The 16,160-nt window shown below is 58.6% G+C and overlaps 1 protein-coding gene across 15 annotated transcripts in view; it reads left to right on the top strand.

Annotated features, from left to right (window-relative positions):
• ARHGEF10L (Rho guanine nucleotide exchange factor 10 like) overlaps positions 1-16,160 on the top strand; it is a 138,783-nt gene that overhangs the window by 69,343 nt on the left and 53,280 nt on the right. For all 15 annotated transcript variants that reach the window (XM_087446708.1, XM_087446712.1, XM_087446707.1 and 12 more), the window contains 8 exons: positions 416-522; positions 2,786-2,863; positions 3,908-4,087; positions 5,134-5,250; positions 6,681-6,773; positions 7,506-7,679; positions 11,585-11,730; positions 13,745-13,926. In XM_087446708.1, coding sequence (XP_087302834.1) covers positions 416-522; positions 2,786-2,863; positions 3,908-4,087; positions 5,134-5,250; positions 6,681-6,773; positions 7,506-7,679; positions 11,585-11,730; positions 13,745-13,926 — 1,077 coding nt within the window. The remainder of the gene's footprint in view (positions 1-415; positions 523-2,785; positions 2,864-3,907; positions 4,088-5,133; positions 5,251-6,680; positions 6,774-7,505; positions 7,680-11,584; positions 11,731-13,744; positions 13,927-16,160) is intronic.

Genomic DNA, 16,160 nt, shown 5'->3' with positions numbered 1-16,160 from the left:
TTTTTCTTTTTGAGTGATGAACACACAAAGCCAAACAGCCCCGTTCTTCTCGGGGCTTACTTTCTTCCTTCTTTTAGGCGTCCAGAAAAATACTATTTTTAGTGCCTAGTGATGGGGACATGGGCGGCCTGGCCTTCGCCAGGCCAGAAGTAGGCGGGTCTGAGCGGGGACACTGGCTTCTGGCAGAGTGGGTTCTGCCAGCCGAGCCCCCGCGGCGTGCTGCTTTGTATTGCCTCGCTCGCTTACTCTCATTTATTTATGGACAGACGATTCTCGCAGTGGGTAGCAGTGAGTAGGCCCTGGCCCGTGTGGCTCCAGAGCTGCTCATCCCCACGACCCTGGTCTAGGGTGGGTCCCAGCTCCTGGAGTCTGAGCACACACCTTGCACATGTCACCAGCCCTTCTGACTTTCCAGGTGACTCGGAGGAGGAGGACATGGGGCTCTTGGAGGTCAGCGTTTCAGACATCAAGCCCCCGGCCCCGGAGCTGGGCCCCATGCCCGATGGCCTGAGCCCTCAGCAGGTCTGTGAGGGGAACGGGGGGTTGGGGGTTTGCAGGGGAGGGGACGGATGGAGGTCCCAGCCTGCTACCTGGGGCCATGCAGGTCTGGGTCTTGAAGGACAAGTGACGGTCAGGGGGCTCCTGGGTCTCTTCTCAGCCAGCTGCACAGACTTCCCAAATTGGACCCCGTGGGTTCTATGCCTTGGTCCTGGGGGGCGGTGGGCCCCAGCGTTTAGAGCACGAGCTTCCCACCCCCACGGCAACCAGAGCAGCTCCTATTACCTGTTTCAAACGAAAGTGTTGTTTGAAGAAAGGGACTGCAATAAAAAAAGGGTTGAGAAGCACTGAGCTAATCCAGCTCAGGGAAGACTCTGGAGGTGCCCGGTGCAATCCTCCGTCCACCTGCCGTCAGGTTGGGCCTCAGAGTCGCCGCGGGCTTCTCCCAGGAGCCAGGGCCCTTGGGGCGATGTCTTCCCTCTCCCAGAGCATCACACTGAGGTCGGGTGGCTTTGCTCTGGGACCTTGGCAGAGTCACGCTGATTCCTTCCCAGTTGGGGCTTTCCCAGCCACGAGACAGGGTGCGAGACCCTGCTTTCCTCTGGCTGTGAGCACACTGTGCACGACGTGTTGGGGCCGCAAGCTCAGTAGAGGGATTTGCTGTTTTGTTTGGTTGGCAGAAAATCCTGATGTTTGGCCTCTTTTGAAATTCAGGGAGATGTGGCCATGCCTCCCGTCTGGGAGTCCGTTCCCTGCCTGGCCCCTGACCGGCACCGAGATGGCCCCCCACCCCCCGGCCCAATGCAGCCGGTTGCCAGCAGAGCTGTTGGAGCCAGACGAGACCCCAGGCTTCCAGCTTGTAATCCAGGTGTCCTCTGCCTGGTGTCGGCCGGGTCTCTCTCCTCGGGAGCCTGTTGCATTTCCTGGATTAGGCAACGTTGGTTACCCTAGGCCAATGGCTCTCAACCAAGGCGATTTTGCCCCCTAGGGGATATTTTTTTAGTCTGGTGATGTTTTTGGTGGTCACAGCTGGGGGTGCTCCTGGCATCTAGTGGGTGGGGCCAGGGATGCTGCTGAACATCCTACAGGGCAGAGGACAGCCCCCACCTCAGAGACTTATCTGGCCCCAAACGTCGATGTGCTGAGGTTGAGAACTCTGCTCTGGAACAGCTCGGGCACCTGGGGAGTGTTGACAATGCATCCAACTGTGGGACAGCTTGACGGACAGTGGCCTGGCCCGTCACACGGCCCTGGGGCTGTGTGGGCCATGGGCGGGCCTGGGCCGCAGGCAGGGCAGTGGGAAGAGAGGAGAAGTGTGCCAGAGGCACGGGGGAGGCGGCAGAGGGAGCAGGGGAGATGGTGGTGGGCGTCTGCATTGATGCTGTCAGGACGGCAGTCAGGGGCACAGTGGGGGTCAGGCACCCTCCCAGCCCTGGACCACGGTGGACAGGCTCCCCGCTTGGACACCTTTCATATATGACAGCTTTCACGAGATCTGTCCTGGTTTCACTACACAATAGGATCGCCTGGGAAGCTTGCAAAACCCCCATACCCAGGTCACAGCCCATACGGATTCCATCAGAATGTCTGTGGTGGGAGCTAGGGGACAGTTTTTAAAGATGCCCGCATGATTCCAGCGTGCAGCAAAGTTTGCCGCCGCCCGCCCCCATCCGCCCTGCCATGTCCAGGTGAGGGCTTCTTGACGGGGTGCTGGTCAGGCTGCTCCTGAGGGCCGAGTTGATTTGGGCTGAGGAGAGATGGGGACGGCGAGAGGGAAAGGAGAAGGGACTGGGGTGTTTAGCCTGAAGTGGAGCCCACATGTTGGGGGCTGCAGCCCAAGGACTGTCTTGTAGGAGAGGCGTTGGTTAAGGATTGGATCTGTGAGTGGTGGGAATTGAGATTCAGTTTCATCTAAGAAAGAGTTTTCTACTAGAGTTGTCCAAAGATGGACCGACTACCCGTCCCCATGGAGGAGAGGTGGTGATTCCCCCATCCCTGGATGTATGCGAGCAGAGGCCGGGCAGGGGACTTGAGAACTGACGCCCCCTGTGCCTATCCTGCAGTCTGGGGAGCACAGCTGTTTCTCTGGGGCGGGCAGGGGCTCTGGGAGGAAATGCCGGCCCGCCAGGCCCCAGTGGTCCCAGGAGCCAGCTCTGGGAGGGACGGGTCCCTTCTGTCCCGCAGCCGTCAGCTCCTCTGGACATCATGACTCCTCTTCCCGTCACCGGGGCTCTCGCTCCGGTGCTGTGGTTGGCGCAGCACTGACGGTGCTTTCTGGCCCGAGCAGGTGGTCCGGAGGCACATCCTGGGCTCCATCGTGCAGAGCGAAGGCAGCTACGTGGAGTCTTTGAAGCGGGTACTCCAGGTACGACGCTGGGGAGCCTCTGGGGGGAGGGCAGTGAGGACCCTGGAGGGACACTTTACAAGGAGTGTCTGGGGGCTCTGGGCGGCTTTAAGGGGAAGGGGCCTAGGGCCAGCACTTTTATAGGGACAGCAGGACCTCCAGATGGGGGCACCAAGAATTCCTGATGCTTTGGTGTTCATGGGAGGACTGTATTTTCTGAAACAAAGTTGGGGTTCTGTGAAATGAGGGCTGTCCTGGATTGTCGAGGGCACGTGGTCTCTTTTGTGCCCGGAAGGGACCATGCCTTCCTTGGCGCTCCGGGAGCCCCCTGGGGTGAGGCCGTGTCTCCCCATCATCCTGGAGCTCCCTGAGGCCGGGGGAAGGATGCACCCCCTCTCTTGCTGTCAGGATGCCCAGGGATTGCTAAGTAGATGCTCGTGTGACTTGACTAAGGCGTGCCGGCCTGGTCTGTCATTTGCATTCCTGAGATGGTGAATCTTCTGGGATGTTGGGGGCTCTCGGAGTGAGGCCACCGGGGAAGGGAGTTGTCGGGGTTGGAGGGTGCTAATAACACCCTCTCTTCCCTCCCATCCACAGAGGGGATCCCAGACATCAGGCAGGTGGAGATGAAAATATCATGTTTTCTGTCAAAGCGGGTTGGAGAGGGGGGCTCTAGGTCAGGGGGCCAAGGGAGCTTTCTGTGACATCACTGTCACTACTCGGTTAGACGGGCTCAGTCGTTGGCAGAGCTGAACAGGTCCAGCCTGGCCCTCGGGGCCTCCTCTGTGGAGCTCCCTGCAGGCAGGTGTCTTCTTTCCAGTCTAGCTTAACACAGGAGTCCTGGGGGTGGGCTGTGGGTGGGCCAAGAGGGGCCAGGAGTGTTAGATTCTTGGAGAGCCTTCCAGAAGGACAGGTGGAGAGTGAGGGATAAGTGCTTCTCCCAACAGGAAGGTCCACCCAGGGCCTGCGGAGTTCTGATTGGCCTTGTCCAGGTTGCCATGAGGGTGGTGGGTGGGAGGGGCTGTGGCCCGGCCTTGGGGTGCTCACCCTCGCCCACCCTGGCAGGATTACCGCAACCCCCTGATGGAGATGGAGCCCAAGGCGCTGAGCATCCGCAAGTGCCAGGTGGTGTTCTTCCGCGTGAAGGAGATCCTGCACTGCCACTCGATGTTCCAGATCGCCCTGTCCTCCCGTGTGGCCGAGTGGGACTCCACCGAGAAGATCGGGGACCTCTTTGTGGCTTCAGTAGGTGTCCCCAAACTCTCTTTCCCTGACTCACCAAGGTAAAAACCACGGCCCTGACCTGGGTGTCATCCAGGCCAGCCTCCCGCCTCCGCCTGGTCACTTGTCCAAGCCAGCAGGGTCAGAGGGTGGCAGGGCCTGAGGCTGCCTGGCCTAGGCTGGGGGTGGGCGTGACCCCTTCCAGTGTGTCCTTGGGGCAGGCGTGGTGCTGGTGAAGCCAGCTCACTGTTCTGGCTCTGTCCAGGTGGGAGCACCTCCAGGAGACTGGCCACTATGGGCAGCCACCTGGCCGGTCTGCAGCTGCCTTGCTGAGCACTCACAGAGTCACCGCTGTTTGAGATGCTCACACCACAGCCTTGGCCCCCAGAGGATGCTGCAGGTTGTCGGGGGTGCACTGGATCATGCTCCAGGAGACCTGGCCTGGTCCCAGCTCAGTTTTGTAACATTAGGTGGCTCTAGGGCCCTCTCTGGGCTCAGGTCTCCATCTTTGGAAGGCAGGGGTGCGCTGGTCTTGTGGTTTTTCAAACTGACATCTGTGAGAGATTCACAGACGATTCACGCCCCCGAGAGATTCATGGGGTGAGGGAGAGTCCAGTCGGTGGAACTCCGCTTTGATCTGTTTTAGGTAAATTGGGTTCTGCTAAAAGGAAAAGAGTATGTTTTGAAAACTTCAGGGCTCAATAGATCTGACGCCCTGGTTGGTGTGTCCAAGGGGTTCGGGGTCAGGAGCAGGTCCTTGAGGGTGGAGGGCCGGGAGGTGGTGAGGAAGTGCATGTAGAAAACGGGCGCCATGCCTGCCCCCCTTTCCTGTTGGCCGGGGCTGCTGTGCCGGGTTCTCCTCGGCACCGCCTCTTCCTCCCTGCGACCTTGGGCATCTCTTCACCTCTCTGAGCCCAGTTCCCTCCTCTCAGTGGAGTCACAGGTTTCCTGACCTCGAGACTGCTTGAGGGCCTCCAGGTGGAGGGGAAGAGTTGGGGCGCGTGGTGAGGGGGGTGCTGGCCGCCCTTTCCCTCACGTCGCCGTGACCCTCCCTTCCACACCCTTTTCAGTTCTCCAAGTCCATGGTGCTTGACGTGTACAGCGACTACGTGAACAACTTCACCAACGCCATGTCCATCATCAAGAAGGCCTGTCTCACCAAGCCCGCCTTCCTCGAGTTCCTCAAGGTGGGCCCGAGGGCGGTCAGGGCCCCTCTCCCTGGGATGCTGTGAAGGTGGGGGCAGGAGGGTATCTCAGGAGAGAGGGGGCATTGTGGCCCAGCCTCGGCTATCACATCATCACTTCGGCCTGGACACTGCCCCTCTTTCCTTTGGGGCACCCCTAGTCCCATGGGAGACAGTGGGTCCCTCCTGCTCCCCAACAGGAGGTGGTAGTTAAAGTGTCTGTAAGCTGCTTGGGGTCCCAGAGCTTTGAAGGTGAAAGGGGAGCCTGTGACATCTCTTGATGGGTGGGGACGTGGAGGGTCTGGACAGGTAGATCCAGCCCTGTTGGGGCCCCCTTCCTCTGGTGGGTGGGCTCAGGTAGGCCTCCAGGTATGGCTCAGCTTGTCACCGGGTTGATCCCTTTTCCTTATTTGTAAAACAGTGAGGAAAATTCCTCAAAAGGGTGACTTGGGGATCCCATGTGAGAATAGAGGTTAAAGGACCAAAGGTTTCATGTAGCTGTGGTCAGGCTCCCCTCAATTTCCTGGGGTATGCACTCAGGTGAATCAGATGGAGACCCCGCCTCCAGGGAGCATGCCACCTAGTGGAGGGGGTAGGTGGGCTAGGAGCCCGGGCCTCAGCTAAGGAACCCACTGCTCTGATCCAAGAGGGTCGGGGGGCTTTCTCAATGGGGTGCCATCTGACATGGGTCCTGGGGGGATTGTAATAGATGGAGATGGAGAATAGGGTGTTCCAGGTCAGGGTGGTGGGGCAAAGGTCAGAGGCAGGAGGATGGGGACTGGTGAGTTGGGATGGATCTGGGAGACTGGGTACCTATTGGGGAGGCCCAGGAGAGAAGGGTCAGAGGCAGCTGAGTTCAGTTCAGGCGGTTCTGGGCCTCCAGGCCCAGGGGCGAGGACGTCGTGTTTCAGGCAGTGAGGAGCTGCTGAGTTTTGGCCCGGGGCAGATGGAAGTGGAGGCCAGTGGAGGAGCTGTGGCAGCAGCCTAGGTAGCAGGGGATGAGGGCGGGGATCCAGGTGACAGGTGTGTGGATGGAGTGGTGGAAACAGATGCAAGAGACAGGACAGTGAGAGATGCCCTGTGCCCTCCCCTCACTCTGGCCTGGACCCTACTGCTTTCATTTAAGAGCAGGGAATGGTTATCTCGACTACTTCTAGAATGAATTGCTGAATTTCCCAGTTATGCTTTTGGTCCAGAGACCTTAACAGGACCGCTCTAGTTTCCCCAAGGTGAGGGGCTGTGCAGGGACCCCAGTGGTGGCCGGGACCCCAGGCTGTGAAACCAGGGACCTCCCCTGGGCTCTTCTCTCAGGTGCAAGGCTGAGCAGAGTCCTGGGCCTGGGGAGAGGAGCCCAGGATGGGCAGTGGCCGCACCTGGGGTGCTGGGCCCTCGCTGCAGAGGGTCAGCAACTGACTCCACCTCCCCTCCAACAGCGGCGGCAGGTGTGTAGCCCCGACCGCGTCACGCTCTACGGGCTGATGGTGAAGCCCATCCAGAGGTTCCCGCAATTCATCCTCCTGCTCCAGGTACCCCCCGGGATTCTGGCAGCCCCTGACCTGCGGGGTATGAGTGGGCTGGTGCGAGCCTCGTGGATTCTCACCCGTCATCCATAACCCACGCGTGCTGTGGACTGTGGGCGGGGCCTCAGCCCCCCTGGTGCCCCTCTTTCTCCACTCTTGGAGTAGAGTTGATCAGATCTGACAACTTATTTTCTGCCTCCCCTGATGTGGAATGCTGAGTGAGTGGTGGTGGCCTGAGCCCAGGTTGCAGGAAGGGAGTGAAGGCCCGTGGAATCCAGTACCTGCAGGGCTCCTGGCAGGGAGGAGACTCTCAGTAAATGAGCCGACTGTGGCAGCTTCAGGCATCCCGAGGGAGCGTTAGGCCCTGTGCAGGGCCCCCAGAGCTTGGGACGCCTTCCCTGATGGCCGGGGATCCTCAGTCAGGGGGTGAGCCCCCGCTGCTGAGCTGGGCAGGGTGGCTGCCAGGTCAAGGGCCCCAGCAGCGTTTTCTTGTCCTCAGAGCTGCCAGCTGCGGGAGTGGGCGCTCATCTCAGCATACCGTTGATCAGGGCATCAGAGATTGGCCCACACGTTCAGTGTATTCTTTCATTCATTAGCTGTTTCCAGGCCCTGCTCTAGGACAGGTCCCGTCTGTCCTGGCTGTACACTGGGCCCTTCTCAGACTTGGTCTCCGTAGGGGGTGTGGAGGGTCTGCTGGGCTGGGGGTTCTCAGTCCTGGCTCTCTCGGGGCCCCGGCAGGACATGCTGAAGAACACCCCCAGGGGCCACCCAGACAGGCTCTCGCTGCAGTTGGCCCTCACGGAGCTGGAGACGCTGGCCGAGAAGCTCAACGAGCAGAAGCGGCTGGCCGACCAGGTGGCCGAGATCCAGCAGCTGACCAAGAGCGTCAGCGACCGCAGCAGCCTCAACAAGGTGCGTGCCCTTACCTACTCTGCAGCCTTCCTCACCTGTCTCTCTGCCTCCTGCCCCGCGGCGACCCACTAGGTGGCAGTGTTTGCTGAGGGAGGGGATTCCTTGCTTCTCTCTGAGCCCGCAGACCTTACCTTGAGGATTAGTCTCCACTGGACCCCCACATTCATTACTATTTCGTGTTATTTTAGGATAAAAGCTGATTTTGTTCACCAGTGTAATTGCCAGTAAAGACACCAGAAATAATAGCCTAGTAGAGTGGGCTGTGGAGGCAGAGTCTAGGTTTGAATCCAGGTTTTACCACTGGTGCTTGCTGTGTGGCCTCAGGGGAATCACCCATCCTCTCTGAACCTCACTAGCTCTCTTTGCAACGAGAAGAGTTCAGTGGCTCCTGACCCCCGGGGCTGCTGCGAGGCGTGTGAAGGAGTCGGCAAAGCGGCAGGCCCAGAGTCCTTAATACAAGGTGGCTGTCGTCATTATTAGTGTTATTTTTAAAGAAGAAGGAAGATGAAAAATTCATGCCATGTTTGGGGTTGCAACTTAAGAACATTCTAGCAAAAAAAGTCTTGAAACACTTTTAAATGAGTCTGTAGAGAACCCTGTTTTTAAAACACAAAGCCAGTACAAAAAAAATAGTCACCTCCTAGAGTGCCCTGTTGGTAAGCTTTAGTCCCCTGATTCCCTAATGGCACGTGACATGAGCTGCCTGCCGCTGCACCCAGATCTGGGGGTCCCGCACCCGGGCCCCACCCTTTTTCACCCACCAGAGTGTGGAGGTTGGCCAGATGGTTCTGGGTGAGGCAGCCCCGTCCCGGGGCATGTTGGCGAGACCATGGGGTATTCTTTGGGGAAGGGTTGTTGTGTGGGGTCAAAAGGAGGTGTTCAAATAATCTGGGGGAAAAACTGGGAGCCTCCTGGCTCTGTGGGCACTGAAAGCAGAACTAAGACCAGTGACTAAGGCCACTGAGATTTCAGTCCCATGGGGTGGAACTTTCTAGTAGTACAGGAAGGGTTGCTGGGAGGATGATAGCCCTCTCCGTGTGGACCGTACTTTACAGTGTATAATGCTCTCTGACCTACATTGCCATCTCTGATCTTCACCACAGGCCTGCGAAGCTGGGCTGGGACAAGCAACCCGCAGGGTCCCTTGTGGTTCTAAGCTTCAGGTCTGACGTCTTAAGACTCTCCAACCTCAGGCCAAATGCAGGCTGCACGTGTGTTTTTGGGCCCACACAGTATTTTTAAGAAAGTGGAATTAGGTACCAACATTTAAAAATGGAGAGATGTCCCATAAAATTCAGACTTGTGGATCTTCTTGAACGGTTGGAAGAACTGGCACGCTAGCCCACCTTCTTATGTGGCACCGGTCACCTGAGTAGTGGCTGCCCATGCCCCATCAGTCCCCACCCACGCCTTCCCACTGAGGTTACCTCCTGGCCCCACAGGCATCTGCGTTTGCTTCGCCTCTTCCAAGAGGATAGAGCTGGGGAGAAAAGACGGTCAGGGGACAGAACCCCCTCCTGGGGGTATGTCCTCGTCTAGGATTGCTCAGAGTGGGCATTACAGGCTGGAATCCTCTCCCCGCCCCCACCTCCAGTCCCACACAAGCCTCCTATTTTGGAATCTCTCTCCAGAAAAAGACTTCAGCTCAGCTGTAGCCATCTGTGCTGGTTAATGGTCTCTGCCCTTGGGAAGAGTCTTCTTCTGTTCTCTCCTTTAGCTCCTTTTCTGTAACCAAGAGGGTTTCTCTTGCTTCAGCTCACACACCTGTGCAGCTGTGATGGGAAGAGATCACTCGGGAGAAGGAAACCCTTCTCCAAAGCAGTTGCTCTGGGAAGAGCCGTCTGTCTGTTCTCTTCTGCTGTGTCCCCCGTGGGGACCTGGGCAGTAAGGAGCAGTGGTCACTGGCTGGAGGTCAGGAAGACCTGTTTGGTGTTGGGTAAGGAACTGACGGCACTGAGCCTCAGTTTCTCTGCCTGTCAAGTGGGGGACGTGTTTGGTACGTGTGGGATGTTGTGAAGAGTGTGGTGGTAGCCGCACACCACGCCTTCCCCCTGCCAGGGCCTGCCCTGGGCAGTCTCGGCCAGTTCTAAGACCAGACCAGTGGTTTTCCCTTTGCCATCCGTCACCCAGGGGGAAGCGGAAACGAAACTGGGTGTTCCCCAAACGGAACCGTGCCGGCTATTTCAAAATGTGTCTGCTCAGGACCCTCCAGGGGGGTGTTTGTGCAATATCCGGGTTTTCTTTTTTCTTTAATCTGCCTACAGGGGCAGGAGAACGGTTGCCAGAAGCCCAGGGGACTTTCCTCTCCCAAGGTTTGGGTCACGGCACACTTGGCGGCGTTCTCCAGGGCCCACTGGCTTCAGTTCTCAGTCGTGTTTTCAGTAGCTGGCAGTCAGTCTGTTGGTGCAGTGGTGGGGTGGGGGAGCCCGGCCTTAGCAGTTATGGGGGACCCCTGAGGAACCCCGAGTCCTGTTTTGTGTTAGGAGCAGCAGGGCCTCCCCTGATTCCCGTCATGGGCAGCCGGGAGCTAGAGGTGCTGCCCGGTGCTGCAGACAGCGCATGTGGCCTGGCTCCATCCTGCACGGCCACGTAACTGGCGCTGGGTCTCCGCAAGTCACTTTACCTCTGGATCAGTTTCCTCCTCTGGGAAGGGGGAGGGCCTCAGGGGACTGCTGAGTTGACTAAATGAGAAGTGCCCGGCGCATGGTGGGCATTTGGTCCCATGTGGGCTCTTATGTCGACTTGAGAGACATGGTTCTCCGGAGAGTGACAGGGCGTTCTCTCCAGGGGAGGTGTTGGGGTGATCCGCCCTTTTCCCAGCGAGGATGGGAAGGAAGGGGAGGATAGCTGTTGTCATCAGAATCATGGGTTTTGGAAATGAATTTTCCAGGAAAAAAATCCCTGTTAGTAAGAAGATATTTTCCTACTGGGTCCCACCATCCCGTGGGATGGTGGTCCCAGCGCTGGCAGGGGGTCTTGGTGTCCAGCCTGAGACTGGCAGTGCCTGCTCAGATGCCTACGGCTTAAAGGTCTTCGGCGTCCTCAGAGGGTCGCCTCATTGACCAGCAGATCTGTCCCAGCTCCATCACGAGGCCTTCCAAGAGGCGAGACAGGCCGGGGCTGTTCAGCAGGTCAGGGTGCAGGGACAGGACCGACTTCCAGGCCAGGAGTCTCCCTGCATGAGGCCACACCTCTTCCTGGTGAAGACTGTCACAGACGGCAGCAGCAGTGGGGACAGGGGCTGTCTACGGAGTGTCCGCCCTGTGCACGCGCAGGGCCAGCTGCTTGGGCGTGCGACCTGTGCCATCACACAGGGCCAGTGCTCAGAAGGGCCCCACACTTGGCTTAATGCTCTGCTGTTGCCATCTTGAAATTCTTAATAACGTGTGAAGGAGGGCCGCGTTTTCGTCTTGCGCTGAGCTCTGCAAATTGCGTGGACAGACCCGGTCATGCGTTACCTTGGTGATCTGAGCGGTGAAGGTTGCCGCCCATGTGACAGCTGAGGACGCTGAGGCATGGAGAGGTGCAGTGACCTGCCAGAGGGCCTCACAGCTGGTGCTCGGGAGCCAGGGTGGGAGCACGTGTCTGTGACTTCAGAGCTTGTGTCACTGGCAGGGACGGTCATGCGAGATTGCAATAGGGAGGCGCTGGCGATGGCTGGCTCACCTGCTGGCTGCTGGGCAGAAGGGGCTGCCGGAGAACTCAACGTGTGGTCCTCCTGCCTCCTCCCCAGTGCCTCTTATCACGCTGGGGATGGAGGGCGTGGCCCTGCCTCAGCCTCCGCCTCTCCCAGCCTTGGTCCCCTGTGTGCACAGTGGAGAATTCCGGGTCTTTGGCGGGGTGTTGTGTGGGTAGCAGCCCGCATGCAATGCTGGTGTTGACCTTGCTCTGCCTCCCGTCCCCAGCTGCTGACCTCGGGCCAGCGGCAGCTGCTCCTGTGCGAGACTCTGACGGAGACCGTGTACGGTGACCGCGGGCAGCTGATCAAGTCCAAGGAGCGAAGAGTCTTCCTGCTCAATGACATGCTGGTCTGTGCCAACATCAACTTCAAGTAAGCAGGTCTGGGCTGTCGCCCCTCCTTGGGGACCCGCTCCTGTTCCGTCCCAGCCCCTTGGCCGGCCTCTCTGTGACAAGGTTTCACGTGGGCTCGGCTTCTGTCTCCGATGTTCCGACTTCCTCCCCCATCCCTCTTGACCTGCTCTGTCCCTGGTCCCCAGAGCTAGGACGCAGCTGGAGCGGTCACTGGGGCAACTCCTGACCTTTGGGCAAATGGCTGTCCATTGTATGGAGTGGTCTGTTCTGGAACTCTGCTGCTGGTAACTGAACAGCCTCCTGAGTTTTGACCACTTTGAAATTCACGAGATTCTTCTGTGTATCCGACCCGAATCCCTGCTGCTTAAATTCAGATCCACTGTCCTCTGGCCAGATCTTAGTGTTTCTCAGCGTGAGTCTTTGCCTTTCCCCCGCTGCCCAGAGCAGCTTCTCCCCGCAGGAGCCTGCTTTCCTGGTTCTGGGTCAGAGGTTGTGGAAATGCCCAGAGCCAGGCTGCCAGGCTGTGCTGGAAAGAGTTGGAGCCCTGGAGAGGGTGAGGGAGATCTTTCGGCCAGAGTCTGCAAACTCGTGGCCCCGTGGGTTGCATTAGGCCTCTGGAAATCTTCTGTTTGTCTCGTACAGGAAGTTCACACAAAGATGGAGACATTTGTCTTCTCTTGAAAATTTGCGAAGTCCCACATTGCCTGGGGCCACACGGGCCAGGAGCTGGGTCACATGGCCCCATTCCTGGGGCTGGTGCTCTGCTGGTCCCCACCCAGCCCTGTTCACTCACTTTGCATCTCCAGCTTGGCCCTGTAGGCTTTGGGGATTGTGCCCTTGACCAACTGAACTCCAGTTGGGGCCTTTCCTGCCGGACTGTTACCCACTAGAGTGGAGGAGAATCTCTGCTCTCTATATTTGACAACCCTTTTAAAAAATAGCATGGAAACAACAATATGGCAGCAATAACTGAGCTCCAGAGGGGAATCACCCGAACTTGAATGTTCATCGCAGCCTGGCTCTCCCAGCCCCCAGCTGGAGCACCCGTGGGGTGGGGGCGCTGTGGAGCCTAATTTGGACTCTGCACCCCAAGTCAGCTGGGGTGCACGGCCGTGGAGAGGGTTTGGGGATTATCCGTGGTCGTGGATCACGCATCCTGGAAGGGGAGCAAGCAGTGCAGTTCAGGGACTTGCACACCCCCCAGCCTCCACCCACCCGTCCATCGTCTGTCCATCCATCAAATAGTGACTGAGCCCTGACTGTGCCGGTTCACAGCCCTGGACAAGACCGGCCCTGGGAGGGCACTTGGACAAGGAAGCCTCTGTCCCAGACCACGTGGTAGTGTTCATGGCTGACTCACTCACTCACTCACTCACTTATTCAGACACTGTAATTTTTAAGTCTCGTTTGTGTCCTAGGCACCATACGTGACCCACACCTCTCTGCTCTCCTGTTGCCCAGGGCCTAGCATGGTGTGAGTGTGATGGGGATGCCAGTGGCCTGGTTTTGGGGGATCATTTTGGGTGATCTAGGGGGAGTCACATGACCTGTCTGAACATCAGTGTCCTTGTCTGGAATAATACAGGCTCCCTAACAGGGCCATCGTGGGAAGCAGAGGTGATGGAAGGCTGGTTCCCAGCCCAGGGAGAAGGCCCTCCCTGTGGTCCCCTCTGCCCACACCTGGCCCAGTGCCATGGCCGGCCCCCAGCAGTCTCAGCCCCTGTGGAAATCACTCAGTAACAGTAATGACCTTCCCTTCCTTCTTCTCTTTTTCCTCAGGCCTGCCAACCACAGGTAGGGGTCTGGGGACCTGGGGGGCACGTGATTCTGGATCTGGGCTGGGGCCTGGATGCCCCGGTGCTTCTGCCTCACGGACGGCTCCCTGCTCTGCCCGGCTTGGTTTTGGCCTGAGGTCTTGTGCTTGGGCTGCGAGGTGCCTGGCTGAGCTGGTGTGCTGAGGAGCGGCGCTCTGGCTGGCCCTGGGGCTTGGGTGCCACGGGCACTCCAGGGCCTCGTCCTCTCTGTGCCGGCAGGGGCCAGCTGGAGATCAGCAGCCTGGTGCCCCTGGGGCCCAAGTACGTGGTGAAGTGGAACACGGCGCTGCCTCAGGTGCAGGTGGTGGAGGTGGGCCAGGAGGGCGGCTCCTACGACAAGGACAACGTGCTCATCCAGCATGCCGGCGCCAAGAAGGCCTCTGCCGCGGGCCAGGCCCAGAGTGAGTACCTGCCCCACTGCCCCTGTGGAGAGCCTGCCCCGGCTCGTGGGCCCCGTCTGGGGACCCTCAGGCTGATGGGCCACTTGGCTGAGAGGCTTTTGGTGGTTGGCAGCCCCACACTGCACACAAACACACACCCATAGTCCCACCTGCACACGCACATCCCACACAGTCACACCTCTGCCCCACACACTGGACATGTCCCCGTGACCCCTGCCCGTATGCCCTCCTGCACACACGTGCACACACACGCAATGACTGAGTCCGAAAGTGTGACTTCCAGATCCCGCCTGGCCATTGCCTGCCTCCCAGTGGGACCTCGGCAGGTGTCGCCTCCTCTCTGTGTCTCAGTTTGCCCCTCTATACAATGAGGGCCCCAGGTGACACCCTGCCCCCTAAACCCGCAGGACCAGGCTCAGGCCTGTCTGGCTCTGCCTAGATCCTCCTTCCCCTGTCCTGGCCCTCCGCTCAGACCCTGTCTGACGACAAGGAGAATGAGAACTCAGGGTGGCGCTCGGCAGGCCACGCACTTCTCTCCGTCTCTGTGGTGGCCGTCACCACTGTGCCCAGAGCTGCTGCAGCATCTTCCTGGCTTCTGTCCTGCCCTCCACCTTTGCACCCTTCCTGCCCGTCCTCCAGCCATGCCCAGAGCCGACTTCAAAATGCAGAGCAGATTGTGTGTCACCCGCCACCCTGAAATCTGCCAGCAGCTTCCCTTGGCTCTCAGAACAAAGTCCTGGGTCCTCGTTTGGCCCATGTGCCGGTCCTGGGGCGCCAACCCCACCTCAGCCCACTCCACCTTCTCTCCCTGTGTTTGGTTCTTGGGGGGCCCTGCTCCCTCCTGCCCCATGGTCTCCTCACCTTTGCCCTTTTCCAGAATGTTCCCTGCCATCCTGATTTTGTCTAGTTTGCCTTCACTCATCTTAGCTCAGAAGGCACCTCCTCAGAGAAGCCCTTCCTGGTTCCTTCAGACTCGGCCGGGTCCCCTGTCCTGTGTTGTCCAGGCCCCATTGTATTTTCACCTTTATGGTCATGGCTTGGTTGCCGTCTCTCCCCTCGGTGTGACTGTAGCCGTTGCCTGGAGCCCGGTGCGTGGTGGGCATTGACATGCGTTTGTTGAATGAATGAAGGATGCTAAACTGCTGGGCTAGCAGAAAGGAGCCCTGTGCCCCAGCACCTTCCACAGGCCAGGAAGGCGCTTGGCTGTGCTCCTCCTCCCCACTGGCTGGGCTCTGTCCATAGCCTGACCCGGGAGGTGGCCTCACGGGGCTGCCGGCAATTCTGGAAACTCTGAGGGAGCGATTGCACCATGCGCTCTCGACCTCGGAGGGCTGGGCTGGAGGGCTGGGCCGGATGGCTGCGTCCACTTCCAGATGCTGTCTCTTCCCCAGGCTGTGAGGCAGGAAGGGCTGTTTTGCGTCCCTGACTCTCTGTTCACAGAAGCCCCTGGGAAGGGCTGCTGGGTCCCTTTGCCTCCCTCAGAGCCACCTCAGCCCTGGCTGGATCCACTCTCCTGCCACCACTCGGGGGTCTTGCTCTGGGACCCCTCCTTCAGTGACTGTTGTCTGTGGCCACATTCAACCCGGAGTGATATGCCGCCAGACCCCCTGGAAAGGGGAAAAAGAAACTCTCGCTGAACCCCAGTTGGCATTGAATGATTTTTTATTAGATTGTTATTCAAATATGTGCAAAAATAAGACTAGGTATAATAAACTCTTTATGCTTATATCCCTTGAACAACCATAAAAGCAAAACAAAATCACAAATGGAATAAAAAGGAAGCTGCAAAACAGTAAGTTCAAATCCACAGCAATAATTTAATGTGATGGATGATGTTTTGCTGGAACCAAATTGCTCCCACTGTGGTTGTGGCCCTCTAACGGGGCAGGTCCTTTGGAGTTCTCTGCGCGCTATGGGACACGGGGCGCTTTATGGCGACCGGCGTTTCCCGCCAGCTCACCCCGTCTGGGTCACTGCCAAGCCCTTCTTTGCCCTGCGTTTGGTGTGAGCGCGTTGCTTACCTCCCACGCCCACCTTGCGCCTTGCTCGTTCCCTGGTGACCATTCACCTGGCCCTGACCGGAGTCCACTCAGGACCGGAGTCCACGGAAGCCCTGACTTGGCGGCAGAACGTGGCTTTAAAGTCGTTATGTCCAGGTGACTTGGGATGTGCATCTGCTTTTCAGATAATCATCCAAATGAAAACCTGAAATAAGGCCTCCCCTGCCCTCCCCT

Source organism: Ceratotherium simum, chromosome 22 (assembly GCF_057802395.1).
Source record: "Ceratotherium simum simum isolate JZ-2026a chromosome 22, ASM5780239v1, whole genome shotgun sequence".
NCBI classification, from domain to species: Eukaryota; Metazoa; Chordata; class Mammalia; order Perissodactyla; family Rhinocerotidae; genus Ceratotherium; species Ceratotherium simum.
Note: the sequence above shows the minus strand (reverse complement) of the source record. Positions and strands in the feature narration are given on the sequence as shown.